We start from the raw sequence: 21,733 nt of genomic DNA on the forward strand, positions 1-21,733 counted from the left end.
AAAGGGCAACAAGCTTTCAAGCACACAGTGCCTTCTTGAGCTTGCCCCTCTGATCAGCTAGGCTAGGAAGCTCTATTTCCTCTTACTGCAATTTCACTTCTTAGAAATCTTAAAATAAAGGCATTTAGTGGCTTAGGGGAAAAAAAAAAAATTTTAATGCTTCTTTTAGTCACTCTTCTCACCAGAAGAGATACCAGAAAAGATAAGAGGTACCAGAAAAGATAAGACACATTTTAAAGTATCTGACATGCAAATATTTCACTGATCAACCATTCCAAACTTTAAAAACCAAAACAAAACCAAATGAAAAAATACAACAACAACAACAACAACAAAATTTTTAAAAAAGCAATGCTGTTATAAATCTTTGCCATCCCCCTTCAGAAGATATTCAGGACTAGTACTCGGGAACATGGAACTCAGGGCAGTAAAACAAGGTAATTTTCTGCCTAAGCAGCTGGTTTCTGGAGACAGAGGCTGCTGGTCATGGCTGTCCTGCCCCCCTGTTCCCCCATCTCCAGTAGCCAAGCCTGTTTTGTGTGTGCCAGAGCCTGAATGAGTGCTTACACCTGTTACCCAAATAAAGGCTCGGGATGGGTGAAGCACCAACTCCTGCTGGCACATGTCTGCTCCTCCCTCCCTCCCTCCTCAGCATGAGTGGTGCAGCCCTTTCCTTTTCCATCCCCCACTTCTGGAGAAAAACAGAGTCCATTCTTCCCGTCACCTCATGCTTTTCCTTTAGGAGAGCAGTTCATGTTCCTGCTCATGTTCATTTCACTAAAGCAGCAAAGCAAAGCCTGAGGAATCTCCGGCTTTCTGTGATAAAAAAATAACTAAGAGTGAAGCAACTGGAAAAAGATTATAAGGAAACTTTCATAAAACTGACTTGTGTTTGTGTAATCATAGCAAGTGTCACAATTTGTTTCCTCATATAATGAAACTTTAAACAAAGTCCATTTAATGAAATTGTCTTGTTATATAATGGCTGTAGCATGAAATTAAGAGAAAACAAAATCTGACCTGAATTAACTGTAACAGCAATGGAAAAAAACAAACTTGATATTTGGCTTTTTTAACAACACTAAGTCACAGATACTACCCCATGACAGAATGGAGTATCAGTACAGAAATTCTTTTTTGTTTCCATTAAAAACTTAATCTTATTTTACAGATAAATACAAATCACAAAGATATATTTCTGCATAATAATCTACTTTTTTTTTCCTTCTAAAATATATGTGGTGGTATAGTAGCAACTGCACCATTCGTTACTTCAGGAAATTGTAATAACACAGTATTATATACAGGTCCACGCATTCTGGTGGTATTTGTAAAGCTACCATTTTTTGTAAGGTACTTCAAGTATACTTTTCAAACAGCTGCAACAAGACACCAAGAATATTAATGAATTAGATAGACAATGGCTATACAAGCCAGAAAATTTACAGGGACCACACCTCAGGAGAAGCTTAAGATTTTCACCAATGAATGCAAGTCCCTATCATCCGAGCCAAATAAGGAACTTCTATATCTCTGGACAGAAAATGGAAGCTAATCTAAAGCAGCTCACAGGAGGGTCTAGATAAACTTCTGCCAAATTTTTTGAACTTTGTGTCAGACCTAAAATTGGGTGGTTATCTCCTGGAAGAAGAAAATGAGAAATTGTGTGGGTAAGCAGAGGATGAGAGACTAGAGAAAGCATTTTATGCTGTATGTACAAATTTGGATTACAGCCAGAGCTCAAACAACATTAGTTAAGGCAGATCAGCTAAATGGAGAACTTCAAATGTGTTAAGAGAAAAGCCTTTCCAAGGTCTCTTGTCACTTTCTCTGGTATATTCAAAATAAAATAGACCAGAAAAACCCTTAATCATAGTATCAGTTTGCAATTCCATAGTGCTACATACAAATCAACAGAGTAGAGCTTATCTTCACCCCCTTCTTTTTGCATCACCAAAACCAGCCATTACTTCCTCCCTTTCTCTATGTGCTTCACAAAGCAGCACAATGTTTCCAGCACACATGAAAATCCAGCAGGAGGTACCATTGGAGCCTATTTGATTAAAACTTGGCCACTTAGGTCAGTCAGGAACACCTGGTACTTTTGGCTTCTTTGTTGGCTACTTATTGCTCTATCTCTGCCTCCTCAGTTGCCCTCTCTATCACTAGCTTGCTTTGTGATTAATTCTCTGCATAATTATTTCACTCTGCAATTAATTCTCTGTGCTTAGTCAGTTTGTTCCATAATGGATTCATTTTTTTTAATTTATTCCCTGCATTTTTTTGTGTACTTAACAAAGTGTGATTCACCTAATTACAGGTTCTCCATGATATTGAATCCAATTGCTATAATTTCTTTGCATATTTATCATCTCCTATAATTGACTGGTTATACAAATGCTTCCCTTGTTTTACCCACTGCTGTTCAATAGCTCTGTTGGTTGTTATGCTCTTTAGAAGGACACATCCAGCCTCCACCTGCTAGCTGGTGACTGCATTATCATTCTCTGTTTTATAATTTATTTCATCCTCCTGACAGAGAATTCCAGTTTGATTCTTTCCAACTACATTTTAGTATTTCTCTGAAGTCCTCATCCTTACATTTTCCCCTTACTAGAAACTAGACTGTTTCCAGTATTCTGGGTTTTGATCTTCTGCTAAATCAGGAAGTGTCTCAAAGGTGTTTTCTGAATCACAGTCACATTTATCCAACTTTTACTAATTACATTTATACTACTTTTACTATTGACATTGCTTTGTTCTTGGTGACTTGAGTGAGAAAGCTAAAGTAAAACTACCATAGGTATTTCTACACATGCTGGAATTGCATTTCTAGATCATACAGCAGACAGAACCTCCCTTCTGGGAGATTACCATGTTAATGTTCAGTGACATTTAGTATATTCAGAGCTAGATGCTTTGGAAAGTATCTCAAGTAAGCAGTGCAGCACTGCAGAGGAAGGGCTGCTCAAAAGGAACTTCAGTTCACTCCAGACTCCCTCTTCTGTTCAGGTACTTGAGGAACTGTCACTTTTCCAAGAAAACAAGTAAAAACAGAAGCTGCTGATAGCTGTCACCTCTGATATATTAGCCTACCTGTAATACCTTGCCTCTTTCATAGTAAGAGGCTTTAAACTCATATCTGTCCCACTCTTGTAGAGCTGCCTGACTACCTGTGTAAAACCTAGACTAGAGGGGAGTGGGAGGAAGTCCTATAGCCTTCCTAGCCTCTGGGTCATCGTGCAGAAAAGAATGCAAAACTCTATGGAATCTGAGAAATTAGAATGGAGCATGTAACTGGCCTACACATGGAGCATGGAATGAACCTAGAAGTTAATCAAAACAGTAACCATGAATGAAGAATGAAGGACTTTTATTTCACTATGTATTCATATTACAATTATTGAATATTTTCAAAAGGGGGGGAAAAACCCTCCCAACATGTATTTGACCCTATTGCAAATAAATAAGGCCCAGAGCCAAGAGGAGAGTCTTGATAATTAGCTGTTATGCAGAATCTGGTTGCTCTCCCTTCCTGGAGATAGAAATAAAGCAGATGTATTTATTGAGGGTACCAAAATCCTACGCTGTAAAACCTTGGCTGATTCTGGTTAATTAGGTACCAACTAACTCTGCATGGACTACAACCAAGTTAAAACTCTGAGAAGGGTGATTTTAATTAAATGTGAAATTTTGCAACCTCTGTTTGCCCTGTTATGAATTTGACTCTAAATTGCGCTTTTAAGCAGCAAGACAAGACCTGTCCCTTAGCACCAGGAAATCCAGAGTTAAATAAGTGGTTTTTATTTCAAAAAATACAAATGAAATATGTAATTTTATAAGCTGCAGTCCAATAGACTAAACCTGCCAATCCAAAGAGACTTTGAAATAATCTTATTCCTTGCCACCTTATCGTTTATGCTCGTCACTGGCACACAGAAAAGAGGCAGCTATTATTCCCAAAAAATAATATAAAAATAAAATGTTTTTTTCAAATATTACCAAGGACTTGAATATGTTTAATCAGCTTTAATCACTCTTGCTGATGTGAAGTCTTTTAACTCTTCTCAGATCTTCATTTTTCACATGAGTGGCATGTCTAAATGTTAGGAAAACAAACTCAACTTACTCATACAATCTCTCTTTCATAGAAAATAAACTTAAATAATATATTTTCAGCCACTGAAGTTGAGGGTTAAGATGGACCTACTTACTGATTTTTTATTTCACCCCTGATGATTTCTGAACATTTTTTCCCTGCACATAGCATTTGTTTAAGAAACATTGTTTCAAGAAATGCCATACTTGCAGCGCCATTTCACTGCTCTATTTGCTCATATCAGAAGAAGATTACAAAGATGTGCATTTGGTAATGTCAGAGCTGAAGCCTTTTCTCTCCTTTATCCATAGGTTTCTTGTGGTTGTTTTTTTTTTTTCTTGAGATCTTTAAAATTTTGTAGGCATTTTTAGATATTTTGGATAGCTCAAGAATACCTTTGTGAGGCAAAAACAATCAGGCAAATGACTAACTATGTCACAAGTATCACACAGAGTTTGTAGACTGGTTCTCTCATTCCCATTCCATTGCTACAAATGCAAAGTCAGTCTTTACTCCAGCTATTCAAGAGAACCTGTTCTCTATGCTACTTTGCAGGCAATACCACTTAAAAGCCAATTTGAGACTTCTAACATATTTTGAAATGTTTAACACTTTGCAAGAAGAGGAAATGTCCCAGAAAGTCACTGCTTTTAAGTGCTTAAAATTATGTTTCTAAGGCACATAATACGTCACTGCTAAAAAGAACAGATTACTCAAACATTAGTCACTCTGCCTCCTACTAGCAGACTCTAACCATGCCTTTATACAACTTTTCCTGTTTCAAACAATGCTGTCTACCATCAAATGTTTCCATGCACCATTAAAATTGGCACCATTGTTTGTATATTAATAAAATAAATTTTATCATGTAAGCATGTTGCAGTTTAACCCCAGCCAGCAACCAAACCCCATACTTACTAATTCCCTGTCCAGGAGAACTGGGGAGAGAATCAGAAGGATAAGAGCTAGAAAACTTGTGGGTTGAGATATTTTATCAGTTTATTAGGGAAGGCAAAAGCCATGCACACAAGCAAAGCAAAACAAGGAATTAATTCTCTTCCCATTGACAGGTAGGTGTTCAGCCATCTCCAGAAAAGCAGGGTTCCAATCGTGTGCTGCAGTTACTTGGGAAGATAGATACCATCACTCCAAAATTCCTTCTTACTTCTTTCTCTCAGTTTATATGCTGAACATGGTCAGCATATAAAGTGTGCTGAAACCAGCACAGAGGACAAACATCAAGCTACACAAAGTTTTCAAGTAACCATCTAATATATATTCAACAGAAAAAAAATATAAACTATTCTTTTATCTTTGTCTTTTTCTCTACCATGACTAATTCTCTTCTGTGTTTCTGCCAAGTATTGGACAACAGGTCAAGATAGTTCAGATTTGCAGGATTATTTTTCATTACTGAAGGAACAAAAAAGAGCAACATTAAATGTTCTTTAAATCAACATTGCTTACACTAATCCTGGTAATAAACATCAGAAATGAGTGGTAACATTTAGAACTGTATTACATACATAGTAAATCAACTATAATTAGTACTTCATTATCATTGTGCAATCATATAGTAGTTTTTAAGCAAACAGGTCAAGATAGTTCAGGCCAATCAGATTTGCAGGATTATTTTTCATTACTGAAGGAACAAAAAAGAGCAACATTAAATGTTCTTTAAATCAACATTGCTTACACTAATCCTGGTAATAAACATCAGAAATGAGTGGTAACATTTAGAACTTTATTACATACATAGTAACTCAACTATAATTAGTACTTCATTATCATTGTGCAATCATATAGTAGTTTTTAAGCAACAGTGTATTTTAAAATGACTACACTTTTGCAAAAGTCACTAAGAAGAGTAGAAGGAAGTATTTAACCATATATATTCAATTAATATGAAATAGACATTATGTGTGGGTGTTCTGATGGAAATATTGCTTCCACAGAAGAAAAAGAAGTTAAGAGTGAGCCATTGTTTTGTGAATCACCCTGTAAAACAATATATTGTGGATTCAAAATTAAATAAGATTATGTCAGTTGATTATTAAGTTGAACTAAAATGTGTTTTGAGCAGACAAAAGAAGCTCGGGAAACTCTTGCTTTTTATATTATTACTAGCCATGACAAGTTCTACATTTATGTATATCCAACCCGTAGAGACGGGAGGGGAAGCATAGATGTGATATTGGTCAGACTGCTAGTGCAAGGCAGTGGAGCTGGATGGGAATTCTAGGAAATAAATTCTTCCCTTCCTGAAGTATAGTAAAGCAAAAGCACTTTTTCTGTTCTGTACTCAGAGTGCTACTATCCAGATGCTGACATTTATTCTTATTTTAATATCTAAAAACTTATCTAAGAGAGGTAAACAAATAGATTTTATAAATTGCATCTTTTTCCTTGCTCCTTGGGGTCCTAGGCAGATCATTGGTATGATGAGGTTTCAGTGGGCTTAAAAATTTAATCAGATTTATTTGGAGGGATTCCATTAAGTTGTGTTTTGCCCTCAAAATGATACTTCCACAATTGTCACTCTCCTCTTCCATCTTAAAACTTCCGCAATTTTCACTCTCCTCTTCCATCTTAAAACAGAACCAGTAACACTTATCCCAATGCAGTTTTAAAATGCATTATCCTTGCGGGAAGGTCAGATGGTTAGAATGTGTAGACAACAGTGGGCCTCATTCCTCACCTCCCACCACTAATGCATTGAGAACTTCATCCACCTATATCCAGCACAATGGGAATGCAAATAATTCAGAAATTTTGTTGAGTTCACATGGATCTGTATGTTTTGAAAATTTCATTCATTGTTGGTGCCTTGACTTGGTTTTGCCTTTTTTCTCATGATTTCACTACAATGACCAAAGTTATACAAAGCTGTAAACCTGCCACCTACCTGCTGGATCATTATTTATTCTGGAAACCAACAGTTGTAGTCTAAATTTTCCTTAAAATGATTACCATACTGTACTTAAGGACATTCCTTTGGGCCTGGTTTCATGAGTTAGAAGACTACGAGCTACATTCAAGCAGTGAAGAGCAAAGGGTTTGGTTTTTTAATATGTCACTATGCAGACAGCCCTCTCAATTTCACACAGAGAGGAAAAACCAAAATTGGACACACAGCCATTAGTGGTGCTAGGCTCTGATGTCCTAATATTAATGCAAATAAGAAATGTATTAATCCTTGTATGTAAAAATTTGGTATATTCATGGGATTGCAAGGTTCTCCTTCAGTCTGAATGCAATCAGCATTTAACGATCAGTGTGGGTTCAGACATCAGACTGAACACCTTGAGAATATCTATCATGCTTAGAAGTTATTATCCCTCTGCACAGGAGTGTCCATGTGCAAGCATAATTTTTTACTTTGTACTTCTTTCTTCTCATACATGTTGTCATTCCAAAGACGGATTGTCTTAATCAGGAGCCTGTTACTCTAAGCAGTGTAACTACACTGGTATTTTGTTTCGATGAAGAATGCCCTTCTAACAAAACCCTCTTGATCGAACCCTGATTTCCTCTTTCTTTTTCCCCCCCCAAAAAAACCCAAAACCCTTTAGGAACTCATAACTGGATTCCTTTATAATAAAACCAAACCAGAATAATAAGTCCATGAGTCAAACTACTTTATTCAAGCTGCTGACTATCACTAATTTCAATGGATCACAATACACCTCATTTGAAATTTATCTGCCAGATATGCCAAATATTTATGTCTGACAGATATAAATTCATTGCCATGCTTTCAGCACCATTTCACTGCTCTAATTGTTCATATCAGACTGTAGCCTATAGATACATCTAGGAGTAACTACTATAACAAAAAAAATTCCTGAAGTGAGGAGATGACAGAAATGTTGAGTTTATTTTTGCTGTCACTCTTGATTGAGTACTTGGCTTTTTGAATTGTGGAGTCAAGGCAGGGAGAACTGGGATACGACAAACCATGAATTCAAAAGGGACCAGAAACTGCAACAAGTGCAGTTGCAGCAAACAATTTTTTACTTTTTTTAAAGGAATAACTCTCTAAATATGGAGTTTAACTATCAGGAAAGTAACTTTACAGTATCCATGTAAAATATTGAAAGTTTGATTTTCTTTACACTGTCTCAAACTTAAAATACAGCACATACAACAGGCTTCTGATTTATTTGTTGCCGTGTTTTTCTGCCAAGATTTTCCTCTATCATCATATTCCTTAAAGTAATTGTGAAAGCTGAGCTTGTTCCTCCATTATGCAAAGTGTCAGACTGATGAGAGCTATCAAATTATTTTCAACATGAAAGTTTAAAAAAAGATATGGGAGTAATTATAAGAAAGCATCACTTAAGGCCGCTTAAATGGCAAGAGACCATACCATTTGCTTCAAACTCTACAGACTTCCTACTTACATGACTTCCAAAAAGTCAGTAGTCACAGAAATGAAGAAATAGACTAGACAAAGTGCAACATACATCCTTAATGATATATTTCAATCATAATTTCCTCAGCAATGACCAGTACTGTCATGGCAGCTGAAGCAACAACTTTGGTGCAGTACAAACACTGAAGCATAGATAATTTTATTAACATTTCTATTCAAAAGAAAATTAACTACTCTTCACTTTTCTTCCTGCATTTCACAAATAATTTCTTGACAGATCTATCTGTCCTCTACCTTGCTGCATCACTTCTTGTCCCTCATAAATACAGAGGAGCTCTGAATTGACCATTGTTGAGCTGGCTACTGATGAATCTATTTAAAAACTACAAGTAAATTAAATATACTAAAGGTGAACTTATCATAAACATGCACTTACAGTTCAGTTCAGTTACATGTTCAGTTACAGTTAGCACTGAAACAGATTTATGCAGGATATTGTTCAGAGGCCAGGTCCCAGAAGTTGTGTCTTTTAGTGCTTATCTCCTGAAGAAATAATGTCTGACAGACTGTGATTCCTTCAAAAGTATTATTATAATTATTTTAAAATTCATTTTTAATAATCAAAACCTTTTTTCTAGATGCAGAATCAGCAAAAGCACCTGAGCCTTCAAAACCTGAAAAATCAACTGAACCAGCTAAGACAACTCAACAGGAAGAGCAACAGGAACTCCAAGATGGGAAAGAAGATGCTAAGTGAGTAAATTCAATTAAAAATTTGAAGATTCTACCTGGCATCCTGACTTAACATTTCTGTGTGCCATATATCAGTTATTTAAAAGTCCCACCTGTAAGGATCTGAAGAGCTCTATTTCAATTTCAAGTTAGCATATATATGAGACATTCATTTATTATGTGCTTTTGATAGTTTGTTGTGTACATCATCCTAAATTGCAGGAATGAGGAAAAGGATTTTCTCAGCTACAGAAATATGCAAATTTTAGCAGTGGTACTGCTTAATTATTACTATATCTTAGCAAAGAAGAAAGTTCCAGAATGCTGCCCTGAATGCCTAGAATGTTTGTCACATCATTTCGACTTGAAAATTTTTACCCTGCACATTTTTTTTCCTGAGCTATGACCTTAAATCAGCATTAGTCTTCACAATCAGAAGATTAGTACTATCTCTTGCTGAGAAGAGACAAACAAATGAAACAGTAGTATTCCTCAGGGGAGAATCTAGGGTCATTCAACCTTTGTAAAAATCTGAGGTGACTGTTTTGTGAAAATAAAATAAATATGAAGTCTAAAAAACAATAAGCTTTGAATAGTCTTTAGTCATTTCAGAAGCAGAGATTCATAGATTCATAGAATCATAGAATTCTTTGAGTTGGTAGGGACTTTTAAAGGTCTTCAAGTCCCACTCATATGTAATGAGCAGGGACGGCTATAAGTGAATCAGGTTGCTCAAAACCCCATCCCAGCTGACCTTGAATGTTTCCAGAGATTGGGCATCCACCACCTCTCTACCTAACAGGTCCCAGTGTTCTACCAGTCGCACTGTAAAAAATTTCTTCCTTATATCTAATCTAAATCTAAATCTTCCTTATATCTAAATCTAAATGCCCCCTCTATGTTTAAAAATGCTAAATCTTGTCATGCCACTACCCCTGCTAAAATGTTTGCCCACATCTTTCTTGAAGGTCCCCTTCAAATTCTAAAAGGCTACCAATAAGGTGTCAGCCTCAACTCTCTCAGCCTTTCCTTATAGGAGTGGCCCAGACTTCTGATCACATTTTTGGCTCTACTTTAGGCCTGCAGATGACACCACCCAGCTTGGTGTCATCTGCAAACTTGCTGCATACACTTGATGACACTCTCTGTGTCACTATGGAAAATAAAGGTCTTGATAGAACAGCTCAGGTTGGAAGGCTTCTCCAGAAGGAATGATATCCAAACTCCTGTTGAAAATATTTAGAGGTTAGACCCAACTCCCAGATTAGATCAAGGCACCCAAAACTTTTTTCAGGATAATTGTGAATCTATAGCATCAAGAATGGAATTTCCATAATTTCTCTGGGCATTCTGGTCCACACTTTGACCACCCTTGTTGTGAAAACTAGATGGAATTAAATTTTCCTTTGCTTTAACTTGCTTCTTTTCCCTCTCATACTCTTGCTGTGCACCTCTGGTGCTCTTTCTAAATCAGAATGTGTAGTTAGCCCTCATTACTTGCTAGAACACAGTGTGGATTCATGTTCTATCTGTTGTCCACCAGGACCCCCTGATTCTTTTACGCAAAGCTGTTATCTAGTCAGTCAGCTCCAAGTCTTTACTCTTATATGGCCCATTGCTCTGCATCCTGAAGTTTCTGCCTTTTGAGATCACTTTGAGTGGAGAAAAACTGATACACTCAATACAGAACTGGGTAGAAAATCCTCCTGCTTGTTTTTGCCTTCTATTATTTTGATTGTCCTAATGACACAAAGAAAAATCTTTCCCTGACATGGAGTTAATTTATAGAGATGACAAATTAACTACCTACTTCCTCCCCTTTACTAAGACAGACTTTGTGTCTGGAAATAATCAAGCAAAATGCTACTTCACATGCTTCTATAAAATAATAGATGCAATTAAAAATAACTCTGACTAGAAAGAATGGAAAAGTTATAAATAACTTAGTCACTTCAATGTGAATCAGTGGGTCAAAAATGAAAACCTAGATAAGAATCTCCTTTTTTTTGTCATCATACAATATGTTATTCAATGATTACAGCTCCACTGGTAAATCTTGTAACCATGGTTAACATAATTACATGCTTATGAAACAAAAGGGTATGTTTCTTATTAGTAAAAACAAAATCTGTCTGTTAAAAGAAAATTAAAAATATTTACATTAAACATTGCTTTCTCAGAGGTGTTCTGACTCAGTGTCACATGTCTATCCAGACATACCTAGTCAGTCTAATTTGAGCAACAGCTTCTAAAAATACAGTAAATATTTGGTAAAGTCTACTGCCAAAACAGTTACTCACTAAATTCTGCAGTAGAGTCCAGAAGTCATGGCACTGGTGTCATTGCACTGGCATGAAACTAAACTAACCAGGTCTGTTGCATGACTGTCAGGGCTGATAGGAGAATGATTTTTAAAATGTGCATTTGAGAGAATTGAATTCATTGTTTCTTAATGTTTATGGAAATCTATTAAGACACAGTTCCTGATCAAGGTTACTACCTTATTGAGTCTATGTGCTCAAATTTGCTCACTAGGATATTTTTATGGAAATCAACTGCCTTTATCACGTTGAGAAAAGCTGAGAATTTGAGTCAAATAGATACATGTGATCTACAAAAGTAGTAGTAAATGAAACATGCTCAAACCATTGTCTAGCACTGAGGCCAACTAGAACAATAAAATATGCCTGCTGAAGAGTTTGATCATTTCTAACTTCTAGATATTTCCATACCTGGGAGGTATTTTGAAAACTGCTGGTTTTATCATTCAAAGCCATTTCAAGGACTATTAGGACAGTCAGGATTGTCAACTAAGAGTCCAGTTTTCCAGGAGTTTTCTCTGTTACTGTTTAATCCATGTTTGGAAACTTCTCAAATAGAGATTAGTAACGAGTGCTATCCCTTGGTCAACACCAAGCTGTGTGGTGCAGCCTACAAACTGGAGGGAATGGAAGCCATCCAGAGGGACCTTGACAGGCTGGAGAGGTGGGCCTACACAAACCTCATGGAGCTCAGAAAGACCAAGTGCAATGTTCTGCACGTGGATCACACTAATCACCCCTACCCGTACAGCCTGCATGATGAACAGAGTGAGAGCAGACCTGCAGAGAAGGACTTGGAGATATATTGGTGAATGAAAAATTAGCCATGGGATGGCAATGTGTGCTCAGAACTCAGAGAACCAACTGTATCCCAGGCTGCATCAAAAAAAGTGTGGCCAGCATGTTGAGGGAAGTGGTTCACCCTCGTCTACTCCAGCCTGCTGAGATTCCACCAGAAGTGCTGCATCCAGCTCTGCAGGAAAGACATTGACCTGATCTAGAGAGAACCAAAAAAGTAATCAGAGAGGTGGAGCATCTCTCCTATGAGGAAAGGCTAAGAGAATTGTGATTGTTCTTGCAATTCTACAGGGGATAATGATTTTAAAGAGGGCAGATTTAGACTAGATATGAGGATGAAATTTTTTGTGATAAGAGTGGCAAGACACTGGTTTGTCAGAGAAGTTGTGAATGTCCCATTTTTGGAAGTTGTTCAAGGTCAGGTTGGACATGGCTCTGAGCAACTTGATCTAGTGGACAATGTCCCTGTCCAAAGCAGATGGGATGGACAAAATGATCTTTAAATGTCTATTGGAAATCAAACAATTCTATGATATTGTTATGGAAATCAAGGTTGGCAAAATCCCTGGCAAAATCCCTGGTAGAATTTTCTTAACTGGAATTTTAGACTTTGCCCAGATGTATTTCAGGTTGCCACAAGGGAGAGAAGAGGAGATGGGAGCCAAGATAACCCCAGCACAAACATGTTCTTACCAACAAGGTTCAGCCTCACAGGGTCTGAACACAGGACACAGAGCAGGATCCTAGCAACAGGCTCCATCAACAAGGCCAAGTGGTGGAACAGGGAGTCCAGTCAGGAGCAAAAAGAGAGGGTCAGAGACAGGGCTGGAGAAAAGGCTACAAGACAGGTACAAGACAGATCTGGAAGTGGACACACCTAAACATTGCTCAGGCAGTGATCAAAGCCTGACCTGAAGTGGACAACAAAGATCCATGGGCATAGTGTGTGGGTGGAAGTCCTGCTGGGAGTCTCAGGGTAATTAATTTACGTAGAATATTTTCTTATGCTAATTATCTTTCAAGAGTCAAAGTTTAATCAAAAGTCACCTGATTTGCAGGAAATCATCAGTATGCTCACATGCCTGAGTAATATACATAATGAAATAAGGTTCATGGATATATATTTTTTTCACAAATCATATGCATCCAGAGCTTATCAACTTTCATGGAAATGTTAATAGAAAAGTTTTCACTTTAGCTGCTGTTACTATGACACTTAATTTTTTTTAAATACCCCTGTGCAGGCTCAGATACATAGAATAAGGAAGAGGGAAGGAAGGCAATTTTACTGTTTGGAACAACACATTTTTAAATTTCCTCTAAAAGAGCAATTTTTTTTTTTTCTTTGCTTGCTAAGTGAATGACAATTTTGAGAAACACTGCATTTGCTCCTAAAAATTCCCATAGCAATTGTTTGTCTACAAAAAAAAAATAAACAAAAAAAAAAAAATATGAAAAGAAAAGAAAAGAAAAGAAAAAGAAAACTATCTGCTTTTCCCTCTCAGATCCTCATTTTTTAAAATACTCCAGTACAGGGTGGTGGACATTAATAAAGAGTATACAGACACAGCACTGGTCTTAGCCACCTGAACACTATGTCTGAAAGAAGAAACCCACAAGAATGGATGATGTACCAAGCACTGAATTATGGCCTAGTGACTGAAACATTTAATATCTGTTTCCTAATGGCTTGGATAGAATTGCACACAAATTGGTTCTGTCCGCCAATATTTTTCTCCCCTCTATCTTTGTCAAAAATGTAACAGAGCAACAGGTAATTTTCATTAATAGCAAATTGCTGAGCAATAATGACCTCTGGAAGGGTGAGCTAAGACTACCCTGTCTCTTCACAGCAAGAAATAAGGGAGCAGAAGAACACTCAGCGCTTCATTTGCACTCTAATAGAAGACAGGGGAACCTTATTAACAAGAAACTAGTGGCAAAGCTTCAAAGTATGAGACAAAGTTGCATCAAGTCCTGGAAGAGATAGAGTATGCAAGAAGGTAAACAAATCATCTGAGAGTAGAGATCAGAGGAAATAGAGGATAAAAATCTTCTGTGACCTCTTCTCTCCTCTGTGTCTTTTAAAAGCCTTTAAGCTCTGTAGAATTTGTAAGAGTATTTCATCTTCCCAGATTACCAAGGAGATTACAATGTACTATTTATACTAAGGCAGTACACTGAAACCCCAGTCAAAGATTGTGAACCCTCTCATGCAAAATATTGCATAAAATAATAATCCATATTTGGAGGCTAAATAGTCAAGACCACAGAAAGGAAAAAATTGCAATAGGTAACTGGGATTTCCTATGCTTTTAGATTTCATCTCAAAATCTTACACATTCTCAGTTATGTTTAGAGAGGAACAAAACATTATATCTGATATGCCACCTTCAGAATCTAGCTATTACAAACAAAATATAAAAATAAAATATAAAATGCATTAAATACATTTTAATAAAATATTAAATTTATTTTTAAAATATTATTCCCACTCAGAAAGGATACTCATCTGGTTTTGCTTTTTCAAATGCAGAAACACAGCTTTCAACATTTTCAAAAAAAAAGGAACTCCAGTACTTCAAGCTTCCATATGACCATGGGTGGTTCAGGCAAACTGAGCTTCATGCTTGTGGTTTGCCTTTTTCATGGCCACATCCTATTACTTAAGAGACTCTACCAGTCCTCCTATAAAGAAGATTTTTTTCCTCTCTTTAATTTGGCTAATAGCAAGAAAAGAAAACAAAACAAAGATTAAGAGGCAATTTGCTACGTGGTGTATAGCCAGGTTAATAAAGAGAACTCCTGCTGGTAGCATGTTCTTAGTGAGTAATGCACTTCATTTACCTCAATAACCTCGAACAAGAAAATTACCATGCTTATTAGTGCTTGCCATCCACTAGTTACAACACATCAATTCACCGAGCAGATGCACCTTAGAGAAACTATTTCCTATCACAAGCACAAAATCTCAGCACATTAGTGAAACAGACCCAGTACCAACCCTCTGCAGAGTCTCTAGAAATCCTTGATTACTGTAGGAACATCAGGGAGGTACCAAAACGACACTCATGGCAATAAACGCTAACCAAATTTAGATGAAGTTAAACAAGGCCAATGCTGGGCCTTATGAAAAATCCCAGTTTAAACACAGTTACAAGTACATTTTATGGAGAGGCTAATACATTTCCTTAGTTGTTTCCAGCTAATCATTGCAGTACCTGAAATCATAAATGGATGGAATGCATCTAGTATATTTATTAAGCCTGACTGAAAAGACATTAATGTGTTAAAAAATAAAAATGCTTTTCTTAGCACTTATATTCCCTCTGCTTAGGCCTTTTTCTTCAGAGCCTTTTACTTCAACTTCTTGGACTTGAGTTTCTGAAATGGCTATATTGAGAATCTGAAATTAAATAGAAAGGTGATGGTGTGCAGTCTGTACCAAAATGGATTAAACTTGCTGTAATCTTTGGTGAGATGGATTTTCCCAGAGCCTTTAAATTCTATCCAATCTGCAGGATGCAGTTACCCTTGCTATTTAATTTCAGTCACTCTGCATGGCAATCAAGTAGGTAGCCTGAAATTAAAAAGTAGTGGATTCCGAAGTTCTTCATTGAAGAACAAATGAAGTGAGGAAAGGATAGGAATGTCATTGCACAGACTGAAATGCAGGGGGTTTTTACCTTTGCATTGTTTCAAATCATATACTCATAATATTCATACACAGTTTTGCTAAACTGTATCAATGGAATAAATTGGTTTTTTTTTTTAATATATAACAAAGCAAGGGTACAGTATGTCATAATTTGCTGCTGATTGGTTTCTTTGATTAAAGGCAATTTCTGTGCATTTTGTGTACATCTTCCATTCACTTAATATTTTTTAAAGTAAGAATAAACATTTTTGTAAAGGGAGAAATGATAATTTATTCAAAATATTATCTCTGCTATTATATGTTGAGTCATTTTCAGGAAAAAAAGCAAAGCAATGAGCATTGTGACACATATACTATTATATAAAACATTTACATTTAAATTGCATTTGTAGTTAAATCACATTTGTACCAAACATTTGCAAATATATCAAGACCTTTATTGACAAATATAAGAGGTATTTAAATCTAAGATATAATGCTTATTGTTTAGTAAAAAAAACTTGATGACAAGTGTAAGTCTTAATGCCTATGTTTAATCTTGTCCAACATATTTTATTAAAACACCCCATCTCCAGTTATTTACTCTTTTTCCAAATCTTAGAAATTTAGGATGAAAACATGTTGTACAGCCCATGAGAGGAACAGAGGAAACGGTGACAGGTGGAGATGTGAGGGTCAGAGGAGAAGTCAAACACATCTGGCAGCCCAGTTTTATTCAGTACCCTGGGCACATGACACTCAGGAGGAGAAGTGTGATGAGCAGGGTCTGCAGGGAACATACCTGCTTTGCTGCTGCATGTGGAAAGGAATGTGTCAGGGTCTTGAAGAAGGGGAAAGGATGTTCTTAAATAGCAGTAACTGAAAATCATCTCAGAGGAACAGGTTCTTTCTCTCCAAGTTTCTTCGGATCCTGGGAAAGGTACATGTAGTCAGCTCCTACAAAGGTTGATGTATAACAGTTTACCCTAATGGAGGTAGATTTGCAACAAGAGGGTCACACCAAGGTAATTTTATATAATTAACATAGGTAACTATGGCCCATGGCATGAAGTTTGGGAACGTACACTGAATTATAGAATTAACTGACATTCTTAGTCATCATACAATTATTACCCTTGTACCAAATCCTTTTTGTTTGGGAGGGAAAAAAAAGTGAGAAAATTAAAATGTGCAAATGGACAAAAAGTGAGATAAAAGAGAAGGGGCCATAAATTTTACGCTATGTTCAAAGTGCATAGGACAAATTGTACCAAAAGAGATTTACATTGAGGAAAAAGAAATATTAAAATTAAGATAGTCAAGCACAGAAATAAATTCTTTAGGAAAATTATAGAATAGCCATGACTAGACATATTTAAGAAAAGGTTAGATAAGAATTTTTCAGGTGTACCTCATCCTGCTTTGAGGTGTGAGGACAGGATATCTCAAATTTCTCCATAGCCTTATGATTGTATGATTATTTTAGGGACTCTATGAAAACAGATGACAAATGAAAGCATGTATTGGAAATTAAGTTTTTCAAATTTGAGACTTTTTTCCTACCTTTGAAAACATTCACAATGGGAAATTTTGTGGCATTTTTATTTTAGTTTTTAATACCCTGCATATTAAGAAAAACTGAAATACAGAAAATAGGAAGTGTTTGTGCTGTGCTCATGAACTCTGTACAGCACTGTATCACGCTCTGAATAAATTATTTTACACAGTCATAAATTAAAGGCTTATGCAATAAGATATGTGTTTGTATTTAAATGCTAAAATGTCAAAAATTCCTGATAAGTGGCAGATGCTCCATACAGATTTAATTACTTACAGATAAGAAAGCCTCAATGACACAACAGCACCAGATAAGCAAAAAATGGGAATGACTTCCTCAGACTATTATACCTTTGTTCTAAAGCAATTAGTATTAGAAATTATTCTGTCCCCATTTTTCCCATCATAGTAAATAGTGCAATTAAAAAACTGTATATCACCAGTTACCTTAAGGAAAGGTGATTTTTTCATAGCTAATTGATACTTCCAACATTCCTACTACTTTCTTTCTACTTCTTTTGTAGTTACTACTGCAGAATTTTTAATTAAAATAAAATCTTATTCACATTTTAATCTGGTATCTCAGTGAGAGTTCCATGCATGGAGACAAACTTCTCCTTAGAGAGTACTGTAAAGAAGATTAGAGGATTCACAAATTGTTGTGACTGAATAACTAGAAGGATTGTCAAAGAAGCTGCTTGAAAAAAAAATTGAGCAAAACAGCAAGAATCTCTGCAGCCTAGATTATGAGATTTCAGTCTGCATTGCATCAAGAAGTTTATTCTGAGTTCAGTACCAGTGGGTAAGTCTAAAAGATAGTGCCTTCCTTGAACACTGCTGCTTCCATATCTGTTTTGCTTTATGAACAAAACATGAGGTCTGGAAAATGGATAATTTATGGGGTTTTTTTGTCAAGAATATTTGCTTAGGGCCCAAACAAGCATGATCTCTGTACAAAGATTCTGAACTAAGGGAAAGTCATGAATTCCAATGGAAAGATTGTTTTGTATGTTGTCTGCATGAAGCTCATATATGGTTATGGCCCATTCTTGTTTATACATACGTAAGACCAAAACCAACCCAAATATTATGGTATCACTATGTTTAAATTAATGAAACAGTTAATAAAATATATAGTAAAACAAAGGAACATCAGTTTAAAACAAAATTATGTTGTGAAGAACAACTCAATCCTAAAATGAAGTTAAATAAAAATGTGATTTATTCTGTTTTATTACAATGACAAGTCAATACAATGCCAGTATTTCAAAAATGCAGCAAATAGAAAAGGACATAATCTTCTGTACCAGTAAAGATGGGTCTTTATCAGGCACTTGCCCTTGCTAGGAGTGGTTCAGATTAGATATTAGGAAAAAAGGGTCATCAGTGAAAGAGTGGAAAGGCATTGGAATAAACTGCCCAGGCAAGCATCTGGATGTGGCACTTGGTTTAGGGATAATTATGATGGTGCTGGATTGACTGTTGGACTAAATGATCTTGAAGTTCTCTTCCAACTTTGATGATTCTGTGATTAAAGGAAAAGATGGTGGGTCAGGGGAAGACACTTGTTTCAAGACAGTTAAGGAAAATTAAAATTTAATTAAGTGCTTTTTGAAAGCCCATGGAATCTAATGTATAAGCAGATTGTTCCAGGACTTTAAGATAATCTATTTATCTTAGATACTTACTTTCTTAGTGCTTGAGCTGTTTTTTGGAAGAAGTAGGTAGTAAATATACAGGTTAAGTCACCTATCCACTTTCCAAACCTTTATATATTCCAAGTTTTTTTGCTGAAAAGGATTTCATGTCATACTGCATACATTCTTTTGCTTTCTTGGGAATCACAGCCTACGACAGTCTCCATGATCTTAGCTAGTATAATCTTGAAGTCTACCACACTTGTTTCAACTGCTCCTCACTCATAATGAAAGCTGCCTAGAATTCTGGCCTTTAAAGGCTTGGAAACTTTCTTCAAATGTTTAACTCATGATAATTCACTGTTCCTCTATTCACATTTCTTCTCACAATACCTTTTCTCAGCTCAAATACCTATTTTCCCATGGTTCAGCACCAAAATTTGATCTCATAGACAGTGATCTTATTATATCTCCGTCTGGTTTTTTGTGCTTTTCAAAGTCATGTTCCCAGTAACCTTGGCCATTCTAGGAGACTTTCCAGTGTCTTAGACTATGGGAATGCAACTTTTGAGTATAGTTGGTCAGAATAATTTTCATATTGGCCTATATTCCAATATTAATATTTATTTCCTTGCATGTAATATTCATTCTACAGTTATATTTGCACCAGTGTTTTTCATAGCCAGATTATGTATGGCTCATAGGCAACTTCTCTCTGACTAAACACGTGGACATTTATCCTTTTGTCACCTGCAACTGATGATCTCAGCATTTACAAACAAAATTCTTACGATTTGATTCTAAGTACATGTCTGTAGTATGGGGAATTTGATTTGTCCTCATTTCTGTTACTTAGACTAAATAATTCAAATTTTCCCTGCATAGGAATCATTCCTACTTTTTAATCTTCCAAAACCAATGTCCTGTTAAACATCATTAGTGCACTACTACATTTTGTACCAAAATCATGAAGGAGACTATTAAAGCTCAATCCTAAAACCCCATCAGCATCCTATGCAGATAAAGGAGAAAAATAGTCCCTCTTCGCAGGCAATTCAGAGCAGAAACCTATCTCAGTCATCCTGAAACTCTCCTCAGGGAAGCCTTCTTTGGACTATAAAGACACTATAAAAAAAATAGGGGAATTTAGCCTTTTGGAATACTTCTCTTGCTATACCAAGCAAGTGACTAATATGTTGAATTTTTTCTATTACTACTTTTCCTAGTAATTTAGGATGACTGCTCTTAGGCTTGGAACTCAGGGCTTCTATGGCATTACTCACACTGGGATTGTCAGCAAAAATTGAGGATGTGTTTTTGAATCAATACATTTCATGCTGCCTGGAATTACATTTTTCTGTCTCTCCAAAATCTTTCTCATCTGTGCCATCATGTTTTGTGTATTATCATATCCTTCTGAAAACTGATTATCTGAATCAGAGATTCTCCCTAATTTATTCAGAAAAGACAATTTTTTTTCAAGACACAGATTGTAAATGCAATCATAAATCACAATATCAGAGCTCAATAAAAGCAATGAAAGCTCTGTTGCAGGACCAAGAACTCTATTTCCATGTAATTAGCAGAAAGTTTCTTAGGTGCTACAAAAAAAATAGGTTTATAACTGAAATGAGAAAAAAAGTAGCATGGATATTTTCCAGGCAGCATACATTTATGAAATACATTTTCTCAGGGGTCAGCTGGTAAATTAAACATTAAATTGAACTCAGGTATTTGGTGTTCATGGACAGAAACAGGGAGGAATTAAAACCCTAGATTGCAACTTAGAAGAGGGCAAAATTTCTGAACTATTGCATTTCTTATCAGTGTTTGTTTGAACTCTTAACACAGAAATCTTGCAAGCCACAGCACTTAACAGCTTTTGCATACATTACTCAATACAGTATTTCCATAGCCTATTTCCAGGTGATACTCTTTAACTATGCTGTAGGTGTCTAAAACTTCTCTTGTGGCTTGGGTAGAATAAAGGCACTGCAATTTTATCACTAAACAAACAAGTTTAAATCTACAAGTTACAAAAATAAACTCTAGAAGTGAAAAATATCAGAATTATTATTATACTTCTCATGTTCCACATATTGCTATCATTAAACTAAATATGTTTGAGTAGTAACAAGACTGTGTGCATAGTACATGTGTTGCCATCCTGATTTTCATTTCCTAGGCCACATAAAATTGCTTGTACAGGGAATAAGCATTTCCACTCTGTAAAGGACTACATGGAGAGTAAGTAACATAGACCTAATAAGTAACATACTGCACAAAGGTCAAAGATAAAATGCGACAGAAGGAGTCAAGTTTAATTAAAAGTAATTTAGTGAAGTTAAATGGGCTTCATTAGCCCAGAAAATTTAAAGTGCACCTCCACACAAAGTACATATACAATAAACATCCTCCAATTAGCAGTGTTCCACATGCAGTCTCTTGCATCTGTATTAACCAAAGAAAATTTAAAGTAAGGGTTTTGTTACAAGAAAATAATGGAGTAGGAGGTAATGCAAGCCAAATGAGAAGCAAGGCAAGGAAAATCAATTTCTCATCAACTGCAGGGCAAAT

The 21,733-nt window shown here is 36.0% G+C and overlaps 1 protein-coding gene across 1 annotated transcript in view; it reads left to right on the top strand.

The window, feature by feature from the left end:
• Nucleotides 1–412: 412 nt before the first annotated feature.
• The window catches only part of CNGB3 (cyclic nucleotide gated channel subunit beta 3), a 56,973-nt gene continuing 35,652 nt past the window's right edge, over nt 413–21,733 (top strand). Inside the window, 4 exon segments of the mRNA XM_041464384.1 lie at nt 413–437; nt 9,113–9,227; nt 11,248–11,255; nt 12,086–12,335. Coding sequence (XP_041320318.1) covers nt 413–437; nt 9,113–9,227; nt 11,248–11,255; nt 12,086–12,335 — 398 coding nt within the window.

Source organism: Pyrgilauda ruficollis, unplaced genomic scaffold (genome assembly GCF_017590135.1).
Source record: "Pyrgilauda ruficollis isolate IOZ18807 unplaced genomic scaffold, ASM1759013v1 scaffold18, whole genome shotgun sequence".
Lineage (NCBI taxonomy): Eukaryota > Metazoa > Chordata > Aves > Passeriformes > Passeridae > Pyrgilauda > Pyrgilauda ruficollis.